Source organism: Trachinotus anak, unplaced genomic scaffold, assembly GCF_046630095.1.
Source record: "Trachinotus anak isolate AG129_WGS33_773 ecotype Australia unplaced genomic scaffold, CSIRO_AGI_Tana_v1 ptg000032l, whole genome shotgun sequence".
NCBI classification, from domain to species: Eukaryota; Metazoa; Chordata; class Actinopteri; order Carangiformes; family Carangidae; genus Trachinotus; species Trachinotus anak.
The window spans coordinates 2,028,948-2,056,932 of NW_027273883.1; the positions used below are offsets into that span (position 1 = coordinate 2,028,948).

At 41.5% G+C, this 27,985-nt stretch overlaps 2 protein-coding genes across 4 annotated transcripts; one reads left to right on the forward strand and one right to left on the reverse strand.

Annotated features, from left to right (window-relative positions):
• Positions 1-1,881: 1,881 nt before the first annotated feature.
• aldh5a1 (aldehyde dehydrogenase 5 family, member A1 (succinate-semialdehyde dehydrogenase)) lies at positions 1,882-13,560 on the forward strand. 2 transcript variants are annotated; one of them, XM_071469428.1, is made up of 11 exons: positions 1,882-1,995; positions 2,085-2,327; positions 4,586-4,669; positions 5,473-5,643; positions 7,116-7,232; positions 7,536-7,679; positions 7,892-8,035; positions 8,441-8,599; positions 8,717-8,880; positions 9,736-9,794; positions 10,400-13,560. In XM_071469428.1, exons 2-11 carry the CDS (start codon positions 2,109-2,111, stop codon positions 10,609-10,611), a joined length of 1,473 nt encoding a protein of 490 aa, XP_071325529.1. In that variant the 5' UTR covers positions 1,882-1,995; positions 2,085-2,108; the 3' UTR covers positions 10,612-13,560. The 2 variants fall into 2 exon arrangements, with proteins under 2 accessions (XP_071325529.1, XP_071325528.1); XM_071469427.1 differs by having other exon boundaries at positions 1,920-2,327.
• On the reverse strand, positions 11,110-27,960 carry kiaa0319 (KIAA0319 ortholog). 2 transcript variants are annotated; one of them, XM_071469424.1, is made up of 16 exons: positions 27,208-27,960; positions 26,016-26,077; positions 24,860-25,536; positions 21,764-21,899; positions 20,908-21,000; positions 19,836-20,000; positions 19,508-19,655; positions 19,260-19,408; positions 18,930-19,081; positions 18,024-18,162; positions 17,733-17,892; positions 17,370-17,506; positions 16,681-16,803; positions 15,781-15,871; positions 14,973-15,064; positions 11,110-14,545 (listed from the first exon to the last, which is right to left on the reverse strand). In XM_071469424.1, the coding sequence occupies exons 2-16, from the start codon at positions 26,056-26,058 to the stop codon at positions 14,388-14,390; spliced, it is 2,463 nt and encodes an 820-aa protein (XP_071325525.1). In that variant the 5' UTR covers positions 26,059-26,077; positions 27,208-27,960; the 3' UTR covers positions 11,110-14,387. The 2 variants fall into 2 exon arrangements, with proteins under 2 accessions (XP_071325525.1, XP_071325524.1); XM_071469423.1 differs by having other exon boundaries at positions 26,016-26,084; positions 27,208-27,413.
• Between the last annotated feature and the right edge of the window lie 25 nt (positions 27,961-27,985).

Consider the following 27,985-nt stretch of genomic DNA (forward strand, 5'->3'; position numbering starts at 1 on the left):
TATCCATGTGCATGAGGAGTATAAAAAGCCCTCATCAATAGAGCTCTGATTCAACAATTCACTATGGTAGCAGGTAAATAAAGAGCAGAGCCTCTATTTTAATCCAGTGGAGCCAGAAAAATTCATTTGTGACATTAAAACATGTATATCTTTAAAAAAAAAAACACACAGCAGCAGTGAAAGAGTCTGAGCTGGAGAAAAGATTCAATAAGTTCAAACTATCACTATCACATTATTTATCTGATTTTTATTTCTGTAACGATATTGTGCTGAATCTACTGCTTGTTAGATTAATGTTTAAATATATTTACTCAGCAGTGACCTGATGGAAACAAAGTTCTGCTGCATGAAACTGATCAGACAGAAGTTTATTGATCTGTGATTGTAACCTCAGATTCTGATCTAGGACCAGCTTCATGACTTTGGTGATTTTCAGTTGCATCGAGGTTAAAGCTGAGTGTAAATTTTCAGATTCTACTTTACATTTAAAAATCTTGCTCAACAGAATCAATGAATCAATGAATAAATGTATCGACAGTAACTGAAATGCTGTTGAATATGATTTTACTTTAATTTTTTTTTTTTTTACACCTGCTTATGCTCTACAGGTTTCTGAGGACTGAGGCAGCTGAGGTGTGCACAGCTGCAGGGCCGACATATACAGGCAGCGTTTATATTCATTTGACAAAATCATCCACAGAACTCTGTCAACAGTTTTTCTAAAGTCTGCAAAATAAAGTCGTCCAGGTGAAAACTGTTTGCAGTGAGGTCACAGTGACACTGTTTTACTGACCTGTTTATATTTAGATTTAAGGTAACACATGGCAGTTTTTTATTTTATTTTTTAAAAGCACCAATATTTATTACATTTCATCATATCTCTGACATAACATGTCTGGAAAATAAAATGTTAATGATTAAATGGTGAAGTGACCCCTCTGCCACCCTCTTTGTAGCACAGTGCACACAGCAGACAACACATTGCAATATCTCAAATAGTTCTGCTATGCTGAATAATAATAGTGTATACTGTGTGTCAGTTGTGGTTATTTAATTAAACCCTACTTCATCAAGGACTATGAAATGTGTAAGCACAATATAAATATTCAATTTGAATGTAAAACTTCATTTTGGACCTTGGAGACAGTTGTATGACAAAACCTTTTTATAATAACGGTCCTAAATCTTGATTTTGACATATTTCCTCTACAGGACATGACTCAGGTCATGATGCAGACCCAGCTTTGCTGATATAATATTGATCTTCAAAAGCTTACACGCAGAGGAGCAGAAGCACAGTGTTCAAACATACAGTACATTCAGAAAGCTTCAGACTCCTTCATTATTTTCACTTTTTGTTCTGTTGCAGCCTTAGGTCAAACAAAAAAAGACACATTCATCTAAACTTAATACGCTGTGGTGACAAAGTGGAAGCAGAAGTTTCAAACTTAAAAACTGAAACATCACATTGACCATATTATTCAGACACTTTGAGCTGAAGTTGAGCTCAGGTTCCTTTGAGATGTCTGAGCTGTTGCTACACCTGGACGGGGGGGGGACTGCCCCAAAGCCCCCCAAGAGCAGGCGACTGTTTTGACTTTGATATCACAGCTTGTCATCTTTCTTTATTATTAGCCAACATGTTACTTAGAAAAAATAGATAAATAGTTTGATTATTTAAAAAATCTCATCTCAGATCAAAGTATAAAAAGAAAAGAAAAACATTTTTGACCTCAAATAAAAATTAGGAGATGAAAAGTGAAAATGATCTAAAAAGTGACTGATTATTAAAAATGTCAGTCTCATATTTCTGGGTTATTGTGCATGATTGTCCTATAGCTCATCTTTTCCTCTGTGCACTGTGTCTTATTCAGATGCATCCTGGGGGGTGGGGGGTGTGACGTGTTAACCCCCCCGGACCAGTTGAAACCGACAGGAAGCTGCTGAGGTCTGGCTGCGGACCTGCGGGCAGATATAAGACCCCGGACCTGCACAGTGAGGGTCTAACACACACCCAGCTGCGCACATTTCAGCCCGACATGTCCCCTGGTTGTGTGCTGAGGGCTCGCTGCTTCCTCCGGCAGGTCTTCCCCGGCCCGCCCGCCGCCATGCAGAGGCACTACGGCCTGGACGTCTCCGCTCCGCTGCTCCGGACGCAGGGCTATGTGGACGGCCGCTGGGTCTCTGCAGCCTCGGTGTTCCCCGTCCTGGACCCGGCCACCGGGCAGGAGATAGCCCGGGTGGCTGACTGTGGCCCGGCTGAGGCCAAGCAGGCTGTGGACGCTGCGCACAAGGCGTTTCACTCCTGGAAGCAGCACACAGCTAAGGTAGGCCATGTCGAACGTCTTCCACTCTCTCCTAACCGCGCTCGGTGCGAAAAACTGTCAAGTTAATATAAATGTTGTATATCTATGAAAAAGCACAAGAAAACAGTCAAATGCAGGACATTTTCTCAGTGGACAGGCGCCAGAGTTTAATTCGGCTGACACAAAATTCACAAGGAAGCACACAGTTTAGATAACATCTCAACCTTAGTTTCTCAAAAACGGCTTCCTCTTCATGTTTTGGGCGGAAGCTGTATGAAAGTGGACGAGATCAAATTGTTACCAAAAAATTCCGTTTTAGGTTTCCACACATGCCGAAGAGAAGAAAGTGTCCAAAGGACTGTGCCTCCAAACTGCTGGTTGATTTTACAAAGCGGGCACGTAAACCCACAAACGAGACGACATAAATTGGCAAAAATCTGAATGGAGTTTTGCTTGAGTTTGCGCTTGTCAAAGACCCGCAGGTGCATCACTGCAGCTCGGTAACGGCGAGTCTGAGAAATAGACTGCGAGGAAACTGGGGCATGAAAAACAGCATTGTGAGGATGTTTTGACCAAGATGATCTGTAATTTATTCAGTAATTATGAGACAAGTATCAGACTGTGAGAGCAGAGTAACCTCAGTGTTTCTGTGGGGGGTGAACTGTAAGAACATTAACTTCACATGTGGAAATAAAGTCTTGACTGGTGAGAGATTATTAGTTTCCTGTCCAACAGTTCACACACACACAACCGCATCAGTGTCACTGGTTAATTTTTCCTTAAGTCCACAACAAAGTCCACATAGTGTTTGGTTCCTTAAAGGTACAATAGGAGGAATAACACTAAACACTTGAGCTACAACTCTTATTTCCAGTATTAATTTAAAAATCATTATTGATTTAATAATAATTTTCCATTATTGATTTAATAAAATTGAAAGAGAACCTTTTATGGCCATTTTCAGTGTTCATCGTTTAATTTTTGGTGTCTGCTAAAATAGATTTACATGTTTCAATGTTCCAAAAAGACATTGTTTTTATTAATCTGTACATCTTATACTGTGCTCTGTTCACCATCTGTGTGAAACAATCTGTTAGAGCTTAGGGCTCTTTAAGGCCCCACCTTCTGGAGCGGACCAATCAGAGTACAGTGTGCTCTGATTGGTCCGCTTCCCGCCAACACGTTCAGTTCCTGTGCTGTGGTAAACAAGCGGTTGTAGCTGTCACGCTTCGGTTCTGCCTTATTGGTTTGAGCCTGAGTCTGATCCTGAACCAGAACCTGATCCACCTTCACGAGCTGGACAGGAACAGAAAACAAGCGCACCCACGGTCAGGCAGGAAGGAGGGAAGAGCCGGCTGCAAATCAAGTAGCTCCACAATAACCTGGAATAATTTTATGAAAAACCCTGCGATTATTTTATGTGTGGACTGTTCCGGCCTGAGGGAATATAAATACATAATGGAGGAAAGGACATTCGGACTTCACCAACAAACGTAGACAGGCAACGCCGTTCACCGTCCTGCAGGTTTATGATGCAGGTAAACATGAATGAATTACACTTTAGTGCTCACAGTGGTGTATAGCCTGTAAATACCGACTAAGATTTAAGCATTCATATCTTTGCTACGCTGCTTCTCTCTGACGTGATCAGGTCATCGATGACCCGGTTAAACATCACAGATCCACAATAATAAAGCAGACTGACAGGCTGTGAGCCTGAGGCCCCCGTTCAACCACCTGAGAAATAACCGTCGTGAAAACGAAGCGACCGTCTGCACAGTTCCTGAAGCAGTCGTCCTCACAGAAAAATGTTTGGAGCCGTGGAGGGAACCGTGGGACAGATGAAGTAGGTTTCTCCAGACAGTTGAGGACATGGCGTCTTTTCAGCTGCAAAACTAAAGAAAACTCTTCATTATCAATCATTCATTTATTGTCATTAGGTCTAAGAAGTAAGGTCTGGACCCCCAAGGAGGCGTTTAATACAAATAAGAAAATTGGGTTTTGCTCCGACTGTTACTCCCTTTAGTGAGAACTTTGAGCCTTGACACTATAAGAGAGGGAAAACTCAAAAAACCATAATAGGTCCTCTTTAAATAAAATGTCAGAAAACAGTCGATTAATTCACAGAAAATTAACTGGCAACAATTTTGATGATGTAATAGTGTCCACTATTTATTTCAGACTGAATGTGCTGGAGAACCTGAAGAACAAAGATGTGGAACAGCAGGAGAACATGTGTTAATGTGATGGGATTTCTTCCTCTTGTCTCTGTCCCGCAGGAGCGGAGCATCCTGTTGAGGAAATGGTTCAACCTGCTGACGCTGCACAAAGAAGACCTGGCTAAACTGATCACATTTGAATCTGTGAGTAAACAGTTCACCCAGATTACGTCATTCAAACAGACTCACTGGGACAGCTGAACATCACCCCCCCTTGTTTGTTATAGCTAAACATGCAGGGAACTCGTTCTTCAGCAGAACTGCTCTCAACTCGTAGACGTCCGAAACCTGTGACTGGAGAAGGAGACGGAGATTAAAGTGTCAGAAAATAGTGAAGAATAACCCAAACTGATGTTTTGGAGATTGTTTAGATGTCTGGGTTTGTCTGACCCCAAAAATACTCGGTTTAGAAAAATAAAAAAGGAAAAACTCTTTGCATTTAAGAAGCTGGAACCAGGAAATGTTTTGCATTTAAAATTGATTTAATTATGAAAATAGTTGAGGATTGATTTTTTTTTTTTTTTTTTTTTCCTGTCTGTTGAATTGATTTTCTTGCACTAAAACTAAGCAGCTTTGACCAGGACACACCCAGACCATAGATGCGCTGTTACGTGGGAAGACCTGTCTGCTTCCTGTTGGCCAACCAACCGAGCGTGTAGTTTGATGAGCTCAGGTTTGAGATGTCTGGATCACAGCAGTTAGAAATAACATTTTAACAGCAGCAGCTCGTCAGACTCGGTGTCCCGTCACTGTCAATGATCCACAGACAAACACTGAGGACAGTTTGAGCCAGAACCACTTTCTACTGAGGAAATAGTTCTGGTGAAGTCTGTGGATTATTGACAGTGACAGGGACGCAGATTCTGCTGTTTTTGTTGTAAACATTAACATGAGTGTGTGAGTGTCTCTGTGAGCGTTTTCAAACTGACTCTGAGTCTGTTTTGCAGGGGAAGCCCATGCAGGAGTCTCTCTCGGAGATCATGTACTCGGCCTCCTTCCTGGAGTGGTTTTCAGAGGAGGCTCGGCGAGTTTACGGGGACATCGTCCCCTCACCTGCCAAGGACAGAAAGATCTTCCTCCTTAAACAGCCGGTGGGGGTCGCCTCCATCATCACACCGGTGAGCAGCCAATTAGAAGCTTTTTGCAGCTCGTGCAAACATGGCCCGAAACCTCTGTGCACATCTGTGTGACGTGCTCCCAGTGACCTCCCCTGAGTCCGAGTGTCTGTTATCAGAGCTCAGCGTCACTCCTGCACATGAACACATGACACAGTCTAAAACCAGCTCATAGACACTTAACCACCAACGGCTGGACTGATGTGGTGCAGCAGACTGTGGAGAACTGTGGGACACACAGGTTAGATGAACGGGACACAGTTGTCTACTTCCTGTTTGTGCATGATTCTGGGTGTAAGTGTGCAGGACCACAGGTGTGGGTAGTGGGACAGACACTGTGACAGACCCCACGGTACCAGGGCTGATGCTGGTGTATTTCCTTGATGACAGCCGGACTCTGCACTGCAGCATCTCACTGTATCTAACAATTACAGTTAGTGGGTGAATTTTTATTTGTCTTGTATATTTATAATAAAAAGCCTCCTGTGGTCAGGTGTTTTAAATGAACGTGTCACACTAAATATGGGGCCTCTGGTGCATCATTGTGTGTTGCAGTTTCAGTGTTACAGTCGTGTTCATGTTAAATGTGCAGCACACGTCTGTGGCAGCAGGTCACGTCAGCTGTCACTGGTTCATGCTGGTTCTGAGTGTGTGTCTGTACTCAACCAAAGATTGTTTGTGAGGTAAAAGAAGCATCACTCTGTAATATCACTGTACAATCAGAGTGTTTTTGTAGTTTCAACAAAATTTGTCTTGACAGTCTTCCAGATAAACCTTCATACGATCATCAGGTTAAAAGCTTAGATCCAGGATCAGTTCAGAGACAAGAAAACTTAACAGCAGTGGTTGGAAACAAGATTAATTTGATAATCAGATTTTTTTTAATTTATTTTTTTTAAATCTTACAGTATCGAACTGATATACTCACATTAAGATGCAGCTAATGTCAAACAGAGAATCTCCTCCCACCTGAAGATGCTTATTATACTTTTATCCACTTTGAGAGTGAACAACATCACATCAGGAGCAGTGCACAGCACCTTGTTACCCACAGAATCACTTCCTCCTTAGTGATTTCATCGACGTATTAAAGCCAAAGAATGTTCGTTTTTTTTCTGCAATTGTATAGTTCAAACAAGCTTTTAGCTTTTATTGCAAAAAGTTCTGACAGGAAGTTCGTTTGCTTCATAGACCTCTGAAACAGGGGAAAAAGTAACACCAGTTCAATAAATCAGTCAAACGTATATTTTTATGTGACTCTGGCCACAAAATACAGTGAACTTAAGTTGCATTTTTATCAACTAGTTTCTTAAAATTAGCCTCTGATTATGTTCTGGCCCATCATGTAAGGGGTTAGGAGGCCAAACTTACTTGCCGCCCCCTGATCTACTGTCACATTTTATCTTCAGGTTGAGAAAGTTGAAGCTGCTGTGTTACTGTGCTGGTTTGGTGAATGTTGTCGTGTTGTGTCACAGTGGAACTTCCCCAGCGCCATGATCACCAGGAAGGTGGGAGCCGCTCTGGCCACCGGCTGCACGGTGGTGGTGAAGCCGGCGGAGGACACACCGCTGTCGGCGCTGGCTCTGGCCGAGGTCAGTACAACCGTCAGAGTCATGAGTTCTCCTCCAGTCAACCACCAGTGTCTTCAGGTGGAGCTGTGGTGACTGTGTTAGGGTTAAACACCTGGTTCACTTATGGATCCAGAAAACAAAAGACCCAGACTCCAACAAGACTAATGTTGTTGTAAGACCCCATCACTAATTTCAACAATTCAAAATGTCTGATTTTATATTTCTTCATCCTGTTTTCTTCTTCATAACTAGATGTAATCAACGTTTCAGCTAATTTTGTGTGTGTTTGTGTGTGTGTGTGTGTGTGTGTGTGTGTGTGTGTAGCTGGCAGAGCAGGCTGGGATCCCGGCGGGGGTGTTTAACGTGGTTCCTTGCTCCAGAGAGAAGACGCCGTCGGTCGGGGAGGTCCTGTGCACCGACCCCCTGGTGGCAAAGATCTCCTTCACCGGCTCCACCGCCACCGGCAAGGTCAGACCTGAGGCTTTGTCCTGGTCCAAGTTCTTTAGTCCAGAAGGGTCCAGATTCCAGAGCACGTCAAACTGTTTCACACCTGTAAACTGCACAGTTTTCACCTGCACGTGACGAATTAAAACGCTGTGATGAAGATGAGGACGACGATGTCTCTCTGATGTCTCATCTGACAGAAACTATAAAATCTGAAATCGTTCGTTTCCTCTCAGGTGTTGCTGAAAATGGCCGCTGACACAGTGAAGAAGGCGTCCATGGAGCTCGGTGGCCACGCCCCCTTCATCGTGTTCGACAGTGCTGATGTCGACAAGGCGGTGGGCGGAGCCATGGCCTCCAAGTTCAGAAACTCAGGGCAGGTAAGTGGACGTATTAAGAGAGCTGGATGCTGTTGATCTGAGATTTGAAAATAAGTTGCTGTTTAAAACTGTGACAAACAAGGCTGAAATACCCACCGGGCAAAGTGGGCTGCTTCAATTTTAAGAATGAATGAATTTTGATATTTGATAATTAAAAAAATCTAATGTTTCAGTTATTTTTGTTTTGCTGTGAGAACATGAACAGTAAATAAAACGAAGGAAATAACTGAGATCACAAGCACCACTCCTGCTCCAGGTCGAGGAATCTAATGTGCAAGTAGTTAATTCTTCACCAAGTTCCATTAAAAAACAGACATTAGAAAGATGCTAAAGTGAAACTGAAACATTTATCAGTGATGGTTTCTGACGCTACATTCCTCCTCCTCCTCCTCCTCCTCCCTGTAGACGTGTGTGTGTTCGAACCGGTTTCTGGTGCAGAGCGGCATCTACGATCGCTTCATGGAGAAACTGGGCCGAGCGATGGACGCTGAGCTCCGTGTGGGTCACGGCTCGGAGCCCGGCACCACCCAGGGGCCGCTCATCAACAGCAGAGCTGTAGAGAAGGTAAACACCACAATCCTTTCACAGAGGTGACTGAAGCTGTGGAACAAGGTGTGAGCCGTGTTGCTCATCAGCTCTGATGTTGGAGCAGTCTGTCTGATGAAGGCCTCTGTCCCTCAGGTGGTCCAGCAGGTATCGGATGCAGTGTCCCGGGGAGCGAAGGTGTTGAGGGGAGGGAAGCGTCTGGAAGGATCCTTCATGGAGCCGACTCTGCTGGCAGACGTCACCACAGAAATGCTCTGTACGAAGGAGGAAACCTTCGGCCCGCTGCTGCCCGTCATCAGGTCAGTACGCTCACAGGAAGAAGCTCTGTCCACACCAGGAGAACAAATCTCATGTGTTTATCACAGCCCGATGTGTCTTCTCCTCTGGGTCACATGTTCCCTCATCACACTGTAGTTTATTTAGAGTCAGAGACACACACACACACACACACACACACACACACACACACACACACACACACACACTGCCCTGCTGCTACAAATACTCACTACTGCACCAAATGTGGATTAATGCTGCTGAAAAAGTCCCAAAGAAAAACTCTGTTTCCTGCTGATTGTTTGATTAAAACGACAGCTGGTTTAGGAAATTAACTTTTTTTTTTTTTTTTTATTGAACTATATATTTAAGTATATTTAAAAAGTTACATCATCAGTAGGAACCAATGGGGTCAGAGCTGAGGGAATACTGCACATGGGATCCTCTTTAAAATGTGAACAAATCTGGATTTGATGCATTTTCACTAATAAATGATTTATTTCACATGATAACGCTTCATTTCACTATGTTGGAAATCAACAATATTTAAATTGGTTTAACACACAAATTAGCTGCAGAAAACAGACGAGAATCATCATAAATAAAACTTGTAGATTTTGCTGCCATCATGAGAGCAGCTACATTCAAATAAAAGGACGACTCAGGTGTGAGACGTTAAGGAAACACTTCACTCACTGTGAACAGGTTTATAGGGGAAGGGGAACTTTCATGCTAAACTTGTTGGGGAAAAATTAGCATAAATGCATAAAAACATGAAGAAAAGCTGGAAAAGCTGCAGCATCAGTTGGTTGTATTCAGTTGTTTTCAGGTGCTGAGGATGTCGTTGACCAATCAGAAGCTCTGTTTCTGTCTCACAGGTTTAACACTGAAGACGAGGCTCTGGCCATCGCTAACGCTTCTCATGTTGGGCTGGCAGGTGAGTTCCTGCAGTAACTCCATGAAACATTGAACCTTAGTGTAAAGTCACAGAATTTAAAACAGGTTTGGACAATAATGTGAAAGTCAACTTATTGACTCTGTATCCTGATAGACCCAGATACACACTGAATGTGAAGTTTAAACCGAGCAGTTAAACCAAATAAAGACCTGGAGCATTTAAGGAAAAAGTCTGACTTTGTGAGAAGGACTCAAACCCTGGGAGATGAGTGGAAAATATACTTGTCCTGGTATTAATGTATTTTGTATTCATGTAGTTTTTATGAATCATACATGACACTGAACCCTGAGTGAGACTTTCTTTATTGGAATAAATTGTAAATTTTGGTGTTGCAAATTTTGGACGAGAAGCTGCACAGAGAGGAAAAAAAAAAATCTGGTTCTGACGTATTTGCAAAAAACTAGACTCCATCTGGTCGTCAACAGCACCAGCTGGAGTCTGTGTTTAGCTGGACAGGACAGTTTCAGACACACATGGACCAGTCAATAAATAAATTAATATAGGCTGATCAGTTGGAGCGTGACCTTAGGGGACTTAAAGCTACATCAGCTGTGATCTCCTAACTCTCTTTCTTTTATTCTCAGGTTATTTCTACTCTCAGGATGTGAGTCAGATCTGGAGGGTGGCGGAGGCGATGGAGACGGGGATAGTCGGTGTGAACGAGGGGCTGCTGTCTACCCCAGAGGGAGCCTTCGGCGGGGTCAAACAGTCCGGTTTGGGCCGCGAGGGCTCCAAGTACGGCATCGATGAGTATCTGGAAGTCAAGTACATGTGCTTCGGAGGCCTCAAACCCTGAACCAGGATGGAGCGATGCCCCCCCGGTGTATAAATGCAGTAATCCCTAAAGTGGTTGTAACTGTAGAGTCAGGTATTGATAGTTTTTTTTGTTAATGCACTTGACAAGAACAAAAATTTTAAAAAAGAGCTGGGGTAAAAGGTTTCACTGATCACCCAGGTTAAAAATAACGTCTACAGTGCAATAGGGTTAATTAAAAGTTAAACTGACAACTTTAGTTTAGGAATCTGATCAAATAACCTTATACAAATCCTAAAAGTTTGACTGTCCCGTCTGACATTCATGTTCATGTCAGATTGTTTTAGTTCATAAGCACAATAGTAAAAATCATCATCCAGAGCCTGTGGATGATTCTTGTTAGATGTTTTGTCGGGAGGGCCGAGGCTCTGAGACCAGTCAGAGAGCGAAACAGGGTCATCTTATTTTCTCATGTTGCCTTTTCTTAAGAAGTTGTGCATATGTAGAATAAGGGGAAAAAGATTTCAGGCAATAATAATGTCATCTGTTTGTCTGTTTTTAGCCTTTTGGTCAGAATCTTTATTTGACTTACTGTAACATATTCAACCAGCATGACATTCACATCACAGAAAGGTTGCTCAAAATATATATTTTTGAAATGCAAAACACATTTTTATCATCAGTAGGTTTTGATCTGAGAGAAAATCCATTTCTGATTGGCTCGATGACAGTCACTATCCACCAATCAAAATAAAAGGGTTACTCATTAATTCTGTTGCTTTTGGACAATACACTGTTCAAGTGTAAACTTTTACAAACTGTGTCCACCTTTAGAACAAAGGTGATTTTTCCACTCCACCAGTAGGAGGAGCCGTAGCCTTCCATCTTTGATTAGCCCCTCCCAGCTTGGTTACTGTTGCTATGCTTGTCAAGCTTTATGTTTTAGAACTGCGCCTGTGCTGGTTACCATGGTAACCGTGTCAAGGTTACCATCAAAACCCCCAAAATACTTGAAACAGTGAGTCTTCGTCACAAAAAGCAGCTTTTTATTTTCAACCTCCAACTTTGAATTTTGCTAAAATGACAACTGTTGCTAGCAGGTTTTAGCAGCCATAGCTGGCTAATTTAATGTTAGCTTTTAATTTGAAAGGAACCTCGCTCTCTAGCTGACTTTTTTAATGTTTACAGGCCATGAGAAATGAGCAAAATGGGCTGAAATTAGCACTTTCTATGGCAACATCCAGGACATGATTTTGTGCCACGTGATGATCCTGATTGAGGTTAAAGGTCTTGTAACTGTAATGTAAAAAGTCTGCTTCTTAATCAGTTGAAAACACATGGAGCAGTGTTTGTTTTGCAGTTAAAGCTAGCTACCCCTACATTATTCTAGGAACAACGGTTGTCTTTCAAAGTAATTATTCAGATGTTTGCTATTTAAATACATAATTTACTTGGATAAGCAAAACAAAGGTTGGACTAATGCTTTATTGTTCACATTTTCAAGCAAGTTTTTTACCTTTACCCTTTAAGACAAGCTTCAAAAATGATGAAGTTTTCTCTGATAAACTTCCCTAAATTAAATGCAGAGCAGGACAAGGACACAAACTTTAACCCAAACTCTGATGCTGTGTCACCCAGGACCAGGTCCCACGCAGTAAATGTTAGTCGTGAACAGGGTTTTTTCCAATGGACCCTATAACCACACAAAATAATGTAGTTTGCTAATTAATATCCATGGAAGTATCATTCTGTTACTGTAAGGAAATAAGCTAGTCAGACAGGCATGCTATCATTAGCAGCTAACACTACTGTAGACAAATGCACTGTTAAAACCGTTCATTCATTCACCATGCTCTAGTGCTCCTTTACCTTTGGTTATCACAAGGGTGACACACCTGTTGTGCTAAGTTACAGTTGCTAAGCTATGATTGGATAATAACTGTTTGGGGAGGAGTTTTGCAAACTGTCAGTTTAGAGTAGATGTTGCGAAAAATAACGAACTTCCAGCCAATCAGCATCTGGTATCCTGTCACTATGGTAATGAAACATCTGATCAACCCCACAGTCACACAAGTGAACTTTCTGTAGCAGCACATACAGTTTGTTTAAAACAGAAAAGAAGCTGCACACTTGACTGTGATAGAAAAGGCAAATTTACTGTGATACAACAAATTAAAATGCACAAAACATTACGCTAGATTTTTGTAAATTCATTGTGTTTGTATTGATCATCCTGATGACCTGTAGTGGGCCTGTTCCTTGTAAAAGCTTTATTTCACTGATTTTTAAAATACTGGAATATCGTCACGTAATTTAAAACATTAGAACATGTTCAAATTGGGTCTGAAAAGAAATCTAAGGCATGTGCCAAATACACAAAACTAACCACTGCATTAGTTTTGTTTATGGAACTTTTAGGAGTCTTTATGTCTGTTAGAGAACGCTAATACTAACACGTTCGTGAATACAAGGCCTAATACGAATGTTTGGAGAAAGAGTTAGCATCATTCTCAAGATGTCAGTAATTGTAAAATAGTGGTTGAATACATATTTTGTTTCTGTGTCGATTGATGTTAATTATAATCCTGGGCAGTTTTTCCACACCTCCATTCCCCAACAGCAGTGTCAAGTGCCATGTAGCTGATTTTTATTTTATTTCATTATGAACTATCAGTCCTGTAAAGAACGTTCCTAGAAAAAGACTGACATGATACACTGTCCACTGTTGTGCAGTACTAATTGTTCTGTTATTTGGGTTTGTACAGCAGATTTTGTTTCTAATATAAAGTGTAATTTGTCTTAATTGTACTATATTTTGTTGTGGTCAAAGTTAATGTAAAAAAAATTTAGATTTTTGTATTTCTGACAATAGATCTTTATGAAAAAATGTAAGTAATACAACAATACATGCTGTCCAAGTGACTTTTGTAGGAAACGAGAGATGATCTGAAATTTTACCATTAAACATTATGGGCAATACTGGTAACAAGATTTTGATGTTTTAAGTTATTTTGTTTACATAAGATAACTTCTCTTAGCTCTCAACTTCCCACCGGCTTCTAGCTTCTAAGCTAGGCAAAACACCAAGGAATTTTCTTTTTCTCTTGGTTTAGCGGAGGTCATTGGTCAGCTCTGTAGATACTGCAAAGTTTTGTCTGGAACTAACAATTTTAGATTTCAAAAAGTTTAGCTTAGTAAGCTTCTACTTCCTTGTTGCTGTTCATCTTCGAGAGTTAGCTTTAAGGAACAATAAATCTGAGTAATGTTAAAGGTAAATTCTGCGTTATGACCACGAACCTTTCTCATTGATAGACCAGTGACTAGCTGGTTAGCTAACAAGATACAACGTGTAACTCAGGACCATTTGGAGTTGTTAGGTGGATATTTTCACTGTTGAGTGTGCTAGGCTAGCAGTTTCCCCCTGCTTTCAGTCATTGTCCTAAGATAGGCCGACCCCATCCTGGACCCATCGCTGTACTGGATGAAACTATCCATCCTCTCATCTGGCTCAGGGGATGAAGATTTGACAAGTTTTTGACTTTCAGTACTTCCTCAGAAGTCTGCATTTCAACACAGGTGACCAATATCATCCCTTTCCAAAGTCTTGACATATCGCATAATTTGCCAAAATTTCGATCTGTGCATCCTGTTTAAGGGGAGGCAAGTTTATCCTCACGTCCTTCGAAAGAGTCTGACCCTGAAATGGGTTCATTTTACCGACCTCATGGGACAGGATGAAGTCCTTTAAGAAGCCTTATCTCTCCAGCCACTTGGTCCACATAGGTCCTTTCTAAGTCACCAGGAGGAAAGTAATCCTTTCACCCAAAGGCATTTCCATTGCGGGCGGCCTGGGTGCTGAGCCGGTTCCTGCTACGTATGGGTCGGTCCCGGCTGAAGATGGTGTCCTGATCACTGTCCAGCTCCGACTCCGACATCATCAGGCTGGAGTTGTGCTCCGTGCTGCGGTGTTTGATACCTGCACAGAGGAAAAGGGCCGAACATCCTGCACACATAGTGTCTCACAGAGAAACTGGCCACAAAATTAAATTAAAAGAAGACTTACCCTGAGCAAGCAAGTGAGAAAGCTTTTGTCATTCAGCCCCAAAATGTCAGTGTAGTAAGTGATAAAATGTCACTGAATAATAAGGCTTGAAAAATGTCATAAAAAAGTGATAGTATAATAAGTCATGTCATAAATAATGTCATAGTACATTAAGTCAAAAATTAAAGATCTGTTATTTAAAGTATCTCCAAACAAACCAATTGCACAACAGCCTGTAAAGGAGGCATGAGGAGGTTTCATAGCTTGATTTGAGAATTTGTGTCATTACAAATTTCTGCATTTGAACAAATTGAATTCTGGACTCTCTGTGCTGTTCTACGCTGAAATTGAAGTGACTCACTGAATTTGGGTCTAAGCTCCACCCTCTCCTGTTCGTCCATGTTGTCCAGGATGGTGTATTTGGTTTTCTTCCTCACTTTGGTCTGTCTCCTCCTAAACACAGTCAAGACATAGTGCAGGGATCAGAGATTTAATAGTTTCAACCATGGGGCCAGACGTTTTCAGCATTGTTCACTGGGGGGCCAACGTTTTAAAGGAGCAGGACCTATAGGTTTTTTAAAATTTTTGTCCATTTAATTTATGAACAGAAATGGTTTTCCAAGTTACAGCATTTAATTTTAATGCTCTTTTGGGAAAAAATGACATATATAACAAACACACATATTCTGTGCTCTATACAACAAGAGATGTGATAAATTGGTATCCACATACAACAAACAGTGGCCTGCTTCATTCATGGTTGAATGAAAATATTGTTGTCAATACATTAACAACATTAACAAATTTAACCTGGTTGATCATAACAGATTTGTTATGATCAACCAGGTTAAATTTCTTTAAATTAAGTGGATGATATCATTTATCTGCATTTATCCAGCACATTTATTAGGATTTACAGACAGTATTGGGATTTATGACAGAAAATCTATGAACAATCACACAGAACATGATGATGTAAAGTGAAGATTTTCATCAGGGGTCAAATATTTTTGCTGGAGGGCCAGATTTATTATTATTTGTTATTTATTATTTGCCTCCCACTGACTGTGTTCACCTGTGACACTGAAACATAACTGCAGGATAAGTTCTTCGAAGTAAGATGTAAATGAAGTGGTAGGAAAACGTATGATGTGTAAGTGTGGACTCACCTCTTGCAGCAGCAGATGAAGGTCCAGCTGACAGACAGGATGAAGACCATCAGCATGAAGCTGGTCAGGATGACGTACAGCACCCTCCACTCTGACGAGAAGAGCGGAGTGAAGCCAACATTAACAGCCAGTGTTTGATAGAGTCTGCTGTAAATAAATAAATAACTCCTATAGATGCGAGGAGAGCTGTCCCCTGCAGGATCGACCAGGTGCTGTTTGAAAACGATTCATTCACTACAAACTTTTTAGTTTTATTAATAAAGTGAAGTCAGTAATGTCAACACATGTCAAGACAATGGACCTCACCAGTCGTACCAGCTGCTCTAATATAACTTTATTGTCATATAATATAGCTTTATTCTAACATACCTTAATTTTCTCTTATCTGATCTGATGTAATTCTAATGTGTGACAGTCTAATAAATCTGATATAATCTTTATATACTTTGATCTAATCTACTCTGTGATCTCCTCTAATATCACTGACAGGATCTAATTGAATCTAATTCTAATCAAATGCAATGTTATCTAATCTAATTTGATTTAATTTAAGTTTAATGTAATTCTATCTATATCTAATGTAAAATATACTGCATTCCAGTGTGATCTACTGTAATCCACCAGTGTAATCTCATGTAATCTTACATACATTGACCTAATTCTAATGTAACCTAAAGTAACCTATATCCCAGGAGGTGTCGGGTTCAGCTGTTGTGTGTGTCATATTACGGGAATCTGGGTCATTATTTATTGGAAAAAGTAGATTTTCTGTTATTCTTACTTTTAACTTATTTAAAAATCATGATATTTTCTATTTTAATGTCATGAAACATTGTATTATGTGTAGATGTAATTCTAGACGGGGTCGTCAGTTGAAAGAGAACATGTGCTTATAATTACCACAGTTGCTCTCTCCGTCACCAAGGTAACGCCGAATCAGATTCTCTGTCCAGAAGGGGTCACAGGTGCACTCCTTGGTGAGTGGATCACACTGACCGCGGCCTGAACACCGCAGCAAACACACTGAAGGAGCACAGGACCGAAGAAAAAAAAAGATAATGGAGAAATGTATAGAAAAAAAGCCAAATTCAAACAGTTTTCCTCTCATGCAGGGTGTGTGTCAAATGATCCAAGTCATTTTATATAATCAGTAGAATAAATAAGTATAAACAAGAAACTGAATGAAGCATTGTTAGCTTTAGTGTTGTCTTACTGACACTCGTCTTCACATTTATATGTGTTAAAATGTTTAGTAAATATTTAAGATGCTTAAGATCTTAAACCAACAGTGGAAATTTCTTCATTTCATTTCATTTTTATTGGTGTTTATAATTTAACATCTAGGATAAATTCGATCTGTGCTTTTTCATATTTTTTGGAGAAGAAAGACTTAAATCTTGATTTTTGTGTACTGTATATCTGTAGTTTTGTATTTGGATCTGTATTGTCTTTTCTGTTACAACCTGATCAGAGAAAAACCTTTTCTAGAAGAAATGATGAAGCCAACTATGAATTAGTTTATTTACTGGATTTTCTCCAGTGTGACCTGATCTCTGCAGTGAACAGTGACCTTTGCAGCTTGAACTCACAGACGGTGTCGACTCTCAGGACTCTGAACAGCAGATAGTCGCTCTTCTCTCTGAGCAGCTGGCTCCTCAGCAGACCCACTAACCTGGAGCCAGAGAGCGGCCCCGAGGGGCCCAACACCGAAAACCGCAACACCGTGCTGCACAAACACACAAACACATGATGAATGAAAACTTTATGTTCTTTTACATTGAAACATTTTTTGAGCCTGAGGAAATTATACTGTGTGTGAAGAAACAGATTTTTCTCTCTTTGGGTGAAGAACAGTTTTTACCTGAAGAGCCATCTGATCATTGAATCAGTCAGTCAGTAAACCAGTCAGTAAGCCAGTCAGTGAACCAGTCAGTAAACCAGTCTTTCAGTACCTGAGGTGTGAGTGTCCCTGCAGCGCTCGGACCTGGATGTCGCTGTCGAGGACGTGCAGCAGAGCGGCGAGTTGTCGGACCACCGTGTCCCTCTGAGCCAAACTGACCTGTGACACCGACACCAGCATCTCCAGCTCCACCTCCTCCCCCCCACCTGGCTCTACGGAGACACAGGAGGGACAAACTTCACTGCTCCGGCGATGCTTGTCTACTTGCATCACGTGATTATTACCCATGATGAGGGACACAAGGGCAGCAGTTAAACGTTAAAATCTGTGTTCCTTCTCCTACCTGGTCGGACCTCCACGGTGGCCGTGGCGGTGTTGGAGCGCCCCTGGGCATCAGTCACCCTCAGCTGGAACAGGTAGGTGCCCTCCACCAGGTTGGCCAGGTACAGAGAGGCCTGAGTCTCTGAGCCGTACAGAACATCCTGCAGATGGGTGGTGATCAGAGGATCCATATGAAAACCTCTACATTTAATCCAATGTCATGAAATTAAATGTAGTGTAGCTGATTGTTGCCATAGTTACTAAGAGTCGTTTTAGGCCCATTATTTCAAGATAAAGATCGAGAGATTTGTTTATTTCCAGATAACGAGATCATTCAAAAAGGAAGTTTGTTAATTTATTTGTAATATCAACAAAATGCTTAAAATTAAATAAAAAAGTCCTGACGTCCAGACAATGGTCCTAAAAAAGGTTTTAACAATAACAAATCTAATCGATGTCTGTTCTACTCTGATCTGCTGTAATTATCTTTATTCTAATCTAGTTTAATCTACTTCAGTTTTATTTTGCTGATATAATCTGATATACTCTAATGTGATCTCCTCTAGTATGATTGATAAAATCTAATTTACTCTGTCTATTCTATGGAATGTGATGTAACTCTAATCTTCTGAATCAAATATAATCCAAGTCTACTCTGATGTAATCTACTCACATCTGTTATTTATAAATCTATGTAATTTTAATATAATCTCTTCTATTTAGATTCTGATCGACTCTAAATTAATCTAATCAAGTCTGATCTAATTCTGACTTTATTTATTCTTATTTTATATGTTTTTCAGGGTGTGAACCATCAGTAATCTCCTCTAGTCTGATTCTGATATAATCCAATGTAATCTAACCTGATCTAATCTAATCTAATCTAATCTAATGTATGAGATGTCCTGTATCAGTGGTCTGTGCTGACCCCAGCAGCAGGACTCTGGCTGTCTCTGACCCACAGGTAGTGAACCTCAGTCTGGTCTCCGTCGGTGATGGAGCCTCGGAGAACCAGGGAGTTGTTGGGCAGCGTCAGGGTGTGGCTGCCGCTGGCGTGAGCGACCGGAGGAAGACTTCTGGCTGCAGGAGGAAGGACGACAGAAACAGATTTGAATTAACACACTGGTGATTCTGATTAATCTGTTTTGTGACTGAAGTTCAGCTCCGGATTCTTTCGGGTTGTAAACGCAGCTCAACGGTTTCGTCTATAAACGGTTCGTCAGGAAACGGTAAAAACAATCGGAGTAAACCCGCCGACCTTCCTGCACCCTGACAGTCAGTGAGGCTCTGTCTGTCGCCCCCTCCTGGTCAGAGACAGTCAGCCTGAAGGTGTAGCGCCCCATCCGAAGACCAGTTGCCGTGGCAACCGCCTGGTCCACGTCCTCCAGCTTTAATCCAGGAGGACCACTGGAAAAACATGATGGAAAACCACCAGGTCTCATCATTTACACAAACATCCACACATTTCAGAAACACACTGTATGTGTGTGTGTGTGTGTGTCCCACCTGATGGCGTCCCAGTGGTAGCTGATGATGCCGCGGTCGTCGGTGCTTCCAGTGCCATTGAGCAACAAGCTGCTCACTGGGAGAAACAACTTCCTGTCAGGACCCACAACGGCTACCGGACCATGGTTCGACCCCCTGCCGTCTGATACTATAAAACAGACAAAACAGAAACAATGCAACAGTAAAATGTTCTGTACATGAAGCATGTAGATGAAGCTAGTTTGCAGGTTTTTAAATTCACAGATGTATAAAACTTTGCCTGAGCTGCAGCTGAATGTACAGACGCTTCATTTCACTGTTTTCCCTGCTGGTGTATTTATAGATTTACCAGAATCAGCAGCAGTGGCAGCAGAGGGTGGGGTCCTGGTTGGAGGGTTGGTGCTGAGGGTTGAGGTGGTGGTGGTGGTGGTGGGGTCAGAGGTCATGGCTCTGGCTGGGGGTTGGGTGGTGGTCAGTGGAGCTCTGGCTGCTGACTGGAGCAACTTCACCATGTCTGTGGGGCATCAGGAATATTATCACTGCGATAAACTGCTGAGAGGCAAGTGCCAGGATTGTTTTACACTGGGTTCAGGAAACAAGAGAAAGTATAATACTTTCCTGGACCCAGTATTTTCCTGTTTCTGTCTGTTTTTGTAATAAAAAAAAAAAATTTACTTGCCTTTTTGGGCTTGCGTATAAATCTCTAACTCATATTAGAATTATTCAATATTCTATTAAAAATTTTAATAATTTAATTTAATGCCGAGGTTTCACACAGAATTCACATTTGCTTCATCAACCTGCTTCCTGTCAAATGATTCAAAGGGTTTTACATTACAAATAAAAATGCACAACACAAGGAAATATGAAAAACACATATCAAGAGGATTTAAAAAGTATAAAATGTGATACAAGAAAATCAAATGAGCCAAAATTCAATAATGCTGATTAAACAGAAGAATAAAAATTACAGCTGTGTTAAATGTAAATTAAGTAAATCATACCAAGAATAAAAAATAATCATATTTTAGGGAAAACCAATGATTTCCAGATAGAAACACACTCAGAACTGAGACTGGAATATAAATGAATCTGTGCTGCCGTCAACAACAGTTCACCATGATGACTAAGTGGTGATAAGGCAGATCCAGGTTCAGTCTCCTGTAATAAACCATTATAGACCTACACAGTTTGCAGTTTATTAGAAACATCTTGCTATAACTAAATCACAAAGCAGATTCACAAATACACTTTTTAACACAGTTTAAACACAAATTGAACATTAAAACCTTCATGAAGGAGGATTTATTACAGGGCTGATTATAAATCAGCACTCAGACAGGGAAGAAAACTAACTATGACACGATCCTACATTTAGGGGCTTTAACGTCCGTAGGCGACAGTGTGTATATATTCAGTACCTGCTGTTGGTTCAGGGGAAACTGATGCACCAGGTTTAACTGAAGACACCAACTGTTCGACAGGTTTTCCAGGGGACATCATCAGGGATCGATCTGCAGGTGAAGGAAAGAAAGACGCATCTGTTTTATTACAATCAGACTTTGGATCAAATCTTACTGGAGGAATTTCATCTTTAAACTTTGGAAAAAAGATAAATAATTATGTTATTATTTATTTTCTTTTGTCTGCATTTGTGGATCATTTTTACCCCTCAGACAAAACAAACCCTTATTTTATTTGCAAAAGCCCCAATTTAAAAATGTTCATGTCCTTCAACCCTTTTGAGCCCAGTCATAACTCTGGTCTCCTCTGAAAGGAAACTCCTTAAATGTTACAACCAGACTGTCACAATGAGTAAAAGACTCACTGAACCAAAGTTACACAGGCACAAAAAGCATAAAAAGGGATCATGAGGCCTGTGGTAGAACCACCTCAGTCTGAACCAGATCTGTGAGGATCCTAAAATGCTTTGCACAGATAGAATCAGGATCAAAATCAAAACACCTAAAACTAGTGCTACCAAGTCCAAACTGTGCCACAGGTCGGACGGCGCATTTTAAAAGGTTGAAGTCATGATGAGCACAATGTTTATGTGATGAAAATGTATTTCAAATTGTTCAGAAGTCAAAAGTTATTGTTTGTAGAAAATAAAAGGATCCTGGTGAAAACTGTGTTTTAGTTGAAGCTCGTTCACCTCAGTGTCTTTATTTTATTTTGAATTTTCACATCCTGCTGTAAACATGTTGGGGTCTAAAAATCCTTATTAGGCGTTTCTGAAGGTGGTTGGTAAATATGACATCATACTGTCAGGTGTACCTGGTTGTGTGGCCGTGCTGCTGGGCCAATGAGGTGTGGTAGGAGTGGGAGGTGAAATCCTTATATGGTCTTTTTGGGTGGAGTCAGTGGTTGAAGGCGTCAGTGATGTAGAATCAGTGCTGCTCTGTGTTTTGTTCTGTAAATAACAAAAAAACAAACACACACAAACAAACAGTGACAGTTGCTCTAAAGTTTCCATCCAAACTTTTAGAACAAATTTCCAGATAACGTTCAAACGCAAATGAACGCTTGTCTCCCTCCTCTGCTGCTGCTGCGAGGACATGTGTCGACTGGCTGACGGAGATAAACAGCAGGTGGAGCTGATTCCCCAGTGGCCGCCATTAAACCACTGCAGAAGAAGATGAGGGCGATAAAAGCTCAGACGGTGGAAACCATGTGGAGAACATCATCTGACGCTTCTGTCTGGTTCATGTATCAATGTGAGGAAGGTTCCATGAAAATGCACATAAAAACGAGTGGATGTAAAACACATTTAGTCGTGATGTCACAGTGCGGTTGCCGAAACCAAAACCTGTGCTCAGGATCCCACCTGGTCACCTGAGCCATGTAAAGACTGTGGTTAAAGAGACACGATGCAACATGTTCATCAGTGAGCTGTGGACAGAGTCAGGCTAGCTGTTTCCCCCTGCTTCCAGTCTTTATGCTAAGCTAGGCTAACCACATTATTTCCATGTCAACGTACCGCTCTTACCACTCAGAATATTGAACAAAATGCTGAACTTTTGATTCCAAATAAAACAAAACTAAAGTATTGTTTCATTAATGGATGATAACAAGCTCTGCGTCTCCATAGCAACAGCGTGAAGTGATGAAACTCCTCTTTAGCCTCGTTGTTGAAAAGGTCGGCACCACTCGGACGACTGAGTGGACCACTTTGGTCCAACAAAGACCCACTGGGTGTCTGCAGTGTTTCCTTCCACCATTCACTGTGACATTTCACATCATTACAGCTTCTTGTTATGTTACATTTACATTTAATCTCTACGTACATTAGCTGGTCCCCGCAGTCAATATGACTGTATGTTAATATCTGTTGTATTCTCACATTCTTCATACAAACACTGTATCTGACTGGTGGTTTTAAATAACTAGATATTGTTTTATCTTTAATCGCTCCTACTTTGATAAATGAGTGGCTGCTTTGCTCCTCGCTAAGTGGGTTAAATTTAGTGAGGGTATCTGCAGTGTCTGATTTAAGGGGGGGTTGGGTCAGACTGATCCCTCGATTCAGACGCCCCTAAAGCGGACCGTACCATTTCTAACATCTCATCTACCTGCCTCACTCCATCAGTGGCTCCGTCTTCATCTCTCTGCTCCTGTGCATCGCAGACACTGTAGGTAAACATAAGCAGCAGCAGCAGCTACTTAGCTTGTCTAATACACTTTACTTTCTTACCTTCAGAGTTGAATCATTTATCTATGGATGAACGCTAATGTTAGCTAGTTTCTAACTTTAGCCTTAAGTTATGGTTAAGCTAACTAATTTTAGCTAGTTTCTGACTTTAGCCTTAAGTTATAGTTTAACCAACTAACATTAGCTAGTTTGTGACTTTAGCCTTAAGTTATGGTTAAGCTAACTAACATTAGCTAGTTTGTAACTTTAGCCTTGAGTTACAATTTAACAAACTGTTAGCTAGTTTGTAACTTTAGCCTTAAGTTATGGTTAAGCTAACTAACGTAAGCTAGTTTCTAACATTAGCCGTAAGTTATGGTTAAGCTAACTAATGTTAGCTAGTTTCTAACATTAGCCTTAAGTTATAGTTTAACCAACTAACATTAGCTAGTTTGTGACTTTAGCCTTAAGTTATAGTTTAGCAAACTAATGTTAGCTAGTTTCTAACATTAGCCTTGAGTTACAATTTAACAAACTGTTAGCTAGTTTCTAACATTAGCCGTAAGTTATGGTTAAGCTAACTAACGTAAGCTAGTTTCTAACTTTAGCCGTAAGTTATGGTTAAGCTAACTAATGTTAGCTAGTTTCTAACATTAGCCTTAAGTTATAGTTTAACCAACTAACATTAGCTAGTTTGTGACTTTAGCCTTAAGTTATAGTTTAGCAAACTAATGTTAGCTAGTTTCTAACATTAGCCTTGAGTTACAATTTAACAAACTGTTAGCTAGTTTCTAACTTTAGCCGTAAGTTATGGTTAAGCTAACTAACGTAAGCTAGTTTCTAACTTTAGCCGTAAGTTATGGTCAAGCTAACTAACGTAAGCTAGTTTCTAACATTAGCCGTAAGTTATGGTTAAGCTAACTAACGTAAGCTAGTTTCTAACTTTAGCCGTAAGTTATGGTTAAGCTAACTAATGTTAGCTAGTTTCTAACATTAGCCGTAAGTTATGGTTAAGCTAACTAACGTAAGCTAGTTTCTAACTTTAGCCGTAAGTTATGGTTAAGCTAACTAATGTTAGCTAGTTTCTAACATTTGCCTTAAGTTATGGTTAAGCTAACTAATTTTAGCTAGTTTCTAACATTAGCCTTAAGTTATAGTTTAACCAACTAACGTTAGCTAGTTTGTAACTGTTTCCTTAAGTTATAGTTTAGATAACTAATGTTAGCTAGCTGCTAGCGTAGCCTCTCATTTCCAATGTTAACATTTCATTACTGATATAAAATGTCATGTTTGATCTGAATTTAGCGAACACTGACGCTCAGTCATGCGCAGTGAGACAATGGAGGATTAGTGGTTGTAAATACATTTTGACATCAGTCGAGTTTATTATTTCGTGTGGTGCAGTGGTTTAGTTTCTCTTTTACCTTTAACATCAGCTCACCTTTGTTTTCACTCAGGAATTAAGGAGTTTTACCTGTTGGTTAACTGAACAATATTAAAATGCATGTGTGCCCGATACGTTCACTGAAGCACATGCCTGCACTGTACTAGTTTCCCTGGAGAAACAGTGTCACTGCTGGGTAGTCGGCTCCATTTGGTCTGCATGGCTGTAAATCAATCCAGAAAACATGTTTGTCATTTAGCTCATTATAAAGACCGGAGCCCTCTGGATTATTTTCCAGTCACCGCGGTGGTGAGATGAGAGGATCACTCTCATTAAGCTGATTCACTTCATCACTCACTGTTCTCTCTGCAGCAGCAGGGTCCGTTGGCCTCCTGGTTCTGTCCTCGTCTCCCCGGCTGATGTTCCCACCGGAGAAAGCTCTAATCTGGGCTGCGCTGCTCTCTGTCGGCCCCCTTTCTGGACTCTCCTCTGCCTCTGACTGGTTGAAACCATCACTTCCTTTCAAAGATGGCTGACTAGTCATCATTTCTGCCTCTGAACCACCACCTCCCCTCTCCTCCTGGCTTCCCTCTGAATACTCCACATCCAGCATCCCAGGGACAGGAAAGTCCTGTTGGGGCCCGTCAAAGAGAGCGAGATCCTTCAGAGCCTCTAGGTCCCCGGGGGCCTCAGAGGACCGTGACAGGGACCTCCAGCGGCCGACGTAGGGCTCCCCTCTCACCAGGGACTGAAGCACTAGCGTCTGCGGGGACGCCCTCCGCAGGAAGGCCAAGAACGAGTCGGCCCCGGGTCTCTCTCGGGGCTGGCAGTTCTCCCTCTGCTGGCAGCTCAGGATGTAGCAGCGGCCCTCGAACAGCCAGGCCAGGTCGTAACCCGGGAGGTCGCAGCACGCCGCCACGCACTGCGGCAACGACGACACGCTGGGTATCCGCATGATACCGCTGCTCTCCACCGCCGGAGACACCACGGCCTCAGAGAAGGTCGCCCCCTGCCAACACTGAGACGCCACTACAGCTGCAACAGAGAACAGGCCTTCTGGTTATCTGTGATTAAGGACGGTGCCATCTTGTGGTGCAGTTAGTTTTTCCTTCTGAATCGAGGGCCCAACCACAAGATGAATGTCAGGCCCTTAGAAGATTTCAGGTTGAGAAAATAAAACTGAGTTTCTATTGATTTTGTAAATAGACAAAAGAAGACTAGAGCTTAGTTGACTGATCCGATGCTTGATTGACATAATATCAGCAACTATTCTGATAATTGTTTTAATCATTTAAGTGATTTTTAAAGCAAATATTTAAATCACACAAATCAGTCACATGTTTATGCTCAGCAATAGTTTTGTACCAGCTCATTTACAGAAAACAGAAAAAGGGGTCACTGTGTTAAAAAGCCTGTTTCAGTCGAGTCCGAAGTGATTCTTTTTGAATTTACATTACAACAATGAAACCAGCATCAACACAAACATAAACCGTGGTGTTTGTAGATGTTTGTACCTTCCACACTGTGCAGCAGCAGCAGAAATGTCTTCCCCCACATGGTCCCTCAGTCTGAGAGTCTGCAGCCTGCAACAAACCACACACACTGACTGGAAACTGGACACAGAACTTTAACACGTTCGCTCATTATTATCACTGTTGTAAATGTCGCTTTAAAGAGGCAAAAATGTTGCTTACTAAGCCTTCATTATTTTCAATATTTTACAACTGTACATAAACTAAACAGCAAATTAATCAATTAAATAACAAATTAATTGAAGATGAAAATCGTCAGCAGTTGTAACCTTAATATTCCACCTACAGTAAAAGATGTGAAGGATGAATTCAACGGGTATGACAATGTCCCCTGGATTTTAATGTGAGTGAACAGTCCGTGTTATTGTGCAGCGGGAGATATTTATAGCAGAGACGGTGTTTCAGCACCACGCTGCCGGACAGCGCCGCCGGGAGCCCCGCCCGGCGGCAGGAGTCACGCTGCTCGGGCTCTGAAAATAAACGCACCTTCATCCACATCCGCAAAGACCTGATGTGTTTCAGTCTTATAATGAAAAATAAATCAAAAAAGCCTTTTAACAGATAGTTTAACTATTTTTTTTACACGGCGGAAATACGGCGTCATGTCATCACAGCTTGTGTATGTCTGCTCAAATGATGCGCAGGTCGCTGTCTTTATAAAGTCGTCACTCCAAACTCCGTTGAAAATTCTATTAATTAAAAATGTTCCTGGCTTATATGTAAAGAAAAGTAGTTGATAACGTATTAATTAAAAGTGTATCTGTATCTGTATATATCACTTTCAAATGCGGCATACAGTCATTACGCTTAATTGCACATCCTCGACCAAAACTTCCAACTTTTTATGTAGGTCCTCATAGGAGCCTTATTGGACCGCCCTCCGATGAATATTAGCAGTGTGAGCTGTATCTGAGCCTGGACTCTGAGTGAAATCATGTCCAGTCAAGACGGTAAAACATGTACAAATACACGCTTCGAAAAGCGGCAGCGAGTGATGCACAACCTCCCGTAAACGACTCCTCTCATTTCAGCATCTGTACTTGTGAGGAAACGTTAAACGGCTGGATTTGTAACCGGAGTTCGGCGTGACTGGCGCGGGCTGACGACCATGACAGCAGCTGGACCCCGAGCGTCCTCGGTGTCCGTTTGAACGAAAATGCTGAATTTAACCCACCTGGTTCGCGGTCGCCGGCTCCGGCCCCCGGTGTCCCTGCTCACCGGTTCTCCTCAGCGGCTCCAGCCGGCCCCCCGGGTCCCGTACTGAGGTCCGCCCGGGTGGGGTTAACTGGTTCCACGCTGGTGCTGAGTTAGAGCCGAGAAAACACGACGAGTGTCGAGTCAGCGAACAAATAGCTCACATCCGGTCGCAACTTTCAAAGTAAAATGTAAAGAAAAAAAACATTTAATCTGAGGATTGCGGATAAAAAAATAATGGGTTGTTTCAGCAGGATGTCAAAGCGACTGCACAATAGTTTCATGGTTTGCCTTTAACTTTAACAGAGTTTGATTTTTAATTTCTGAATCAAATGCTGAAGTGTAAGTGTTTACATGACTCAAATGGAGTGATGTAAGTGCCATTTAGGGATTTAATGACAGGATGGTCAGAGTCACTGGTGGTGACACAGGAAGTGATACCTGAATGACATCACAGGAAGACTGAAGATGAGTCCGGCTGCAGCTGAGCCCCGGCCGTACAAAACTGTGTCATCTGCAAAAAGTGCTGTACAGGAAGGATGATGTTATTTATGCACAGTGTAAATGGAAGTGGACCAAGGCTAGACCCCTGTGGTACTCCATTCATGATAGTAACTGGGCACCAACAGTCTGAGTTCTCTCTGTGAGGAAAGATGGGAACCAACCGACATCATCTGCATAGATGTAGATGATTAATATCTTCTCTCTTCATATAGGCCATATCTTACACACACATATTACACATATTAAAAGGAAAT

What these genes read in the sequence shown, in the direction of transcription:
- aldh5a1 (XM_071469427.1), top strand. Translation starts at nt 2,040, where the DNA reads ATGTCCCCTGGTTGTGTGCTGAGGGCTCGCTGCTTCCTCCGGCAGGTC. An exon ending in GCTCCACCGCCACCGGCAAG is followed by an intron (nt 7,680 to 7,891) that starts GTCAGACCTGAG and finishes GTTTCCTCTCAG; the next exon opens with GTGTTGCTGAAAATGGCCGC. An exon ending in AGTTCAGAAACTCAGGGCAG is followed by an intron (nt 8,036 to 8,440) that starts GTAAGTGGACGT and finishes TCCTCCCTGTAG; the next exon opens with ACGTGTGTGTGTTCGAACCG.
- kiaa0319 (XM_071469424.1), bottom strand. Translation starts at nt 26,058, where the DNA reads ATGTGGGGGAAGACATTTCTGCTGCTGCTGCACAGTGTGGAAG. An exon ending in TGCCACTGCTGCTGATTCTG is followed by an intron (nt 19,656 to 19,835) that starts GTAAATCTATAA and finishes TCTGTTTTATAG; the next exon opens with TATCAGACGGCAGGGGGTCG. An exon ending in TTCATCTGCTGCTGCAAGAG is followed by an intron (nt 15,065 to 15,780) that starts GTGAGTCCACAC and finishes GACTGTGTTTAG; the next exon opens with GAGGAGACAGACCAAAGTGA.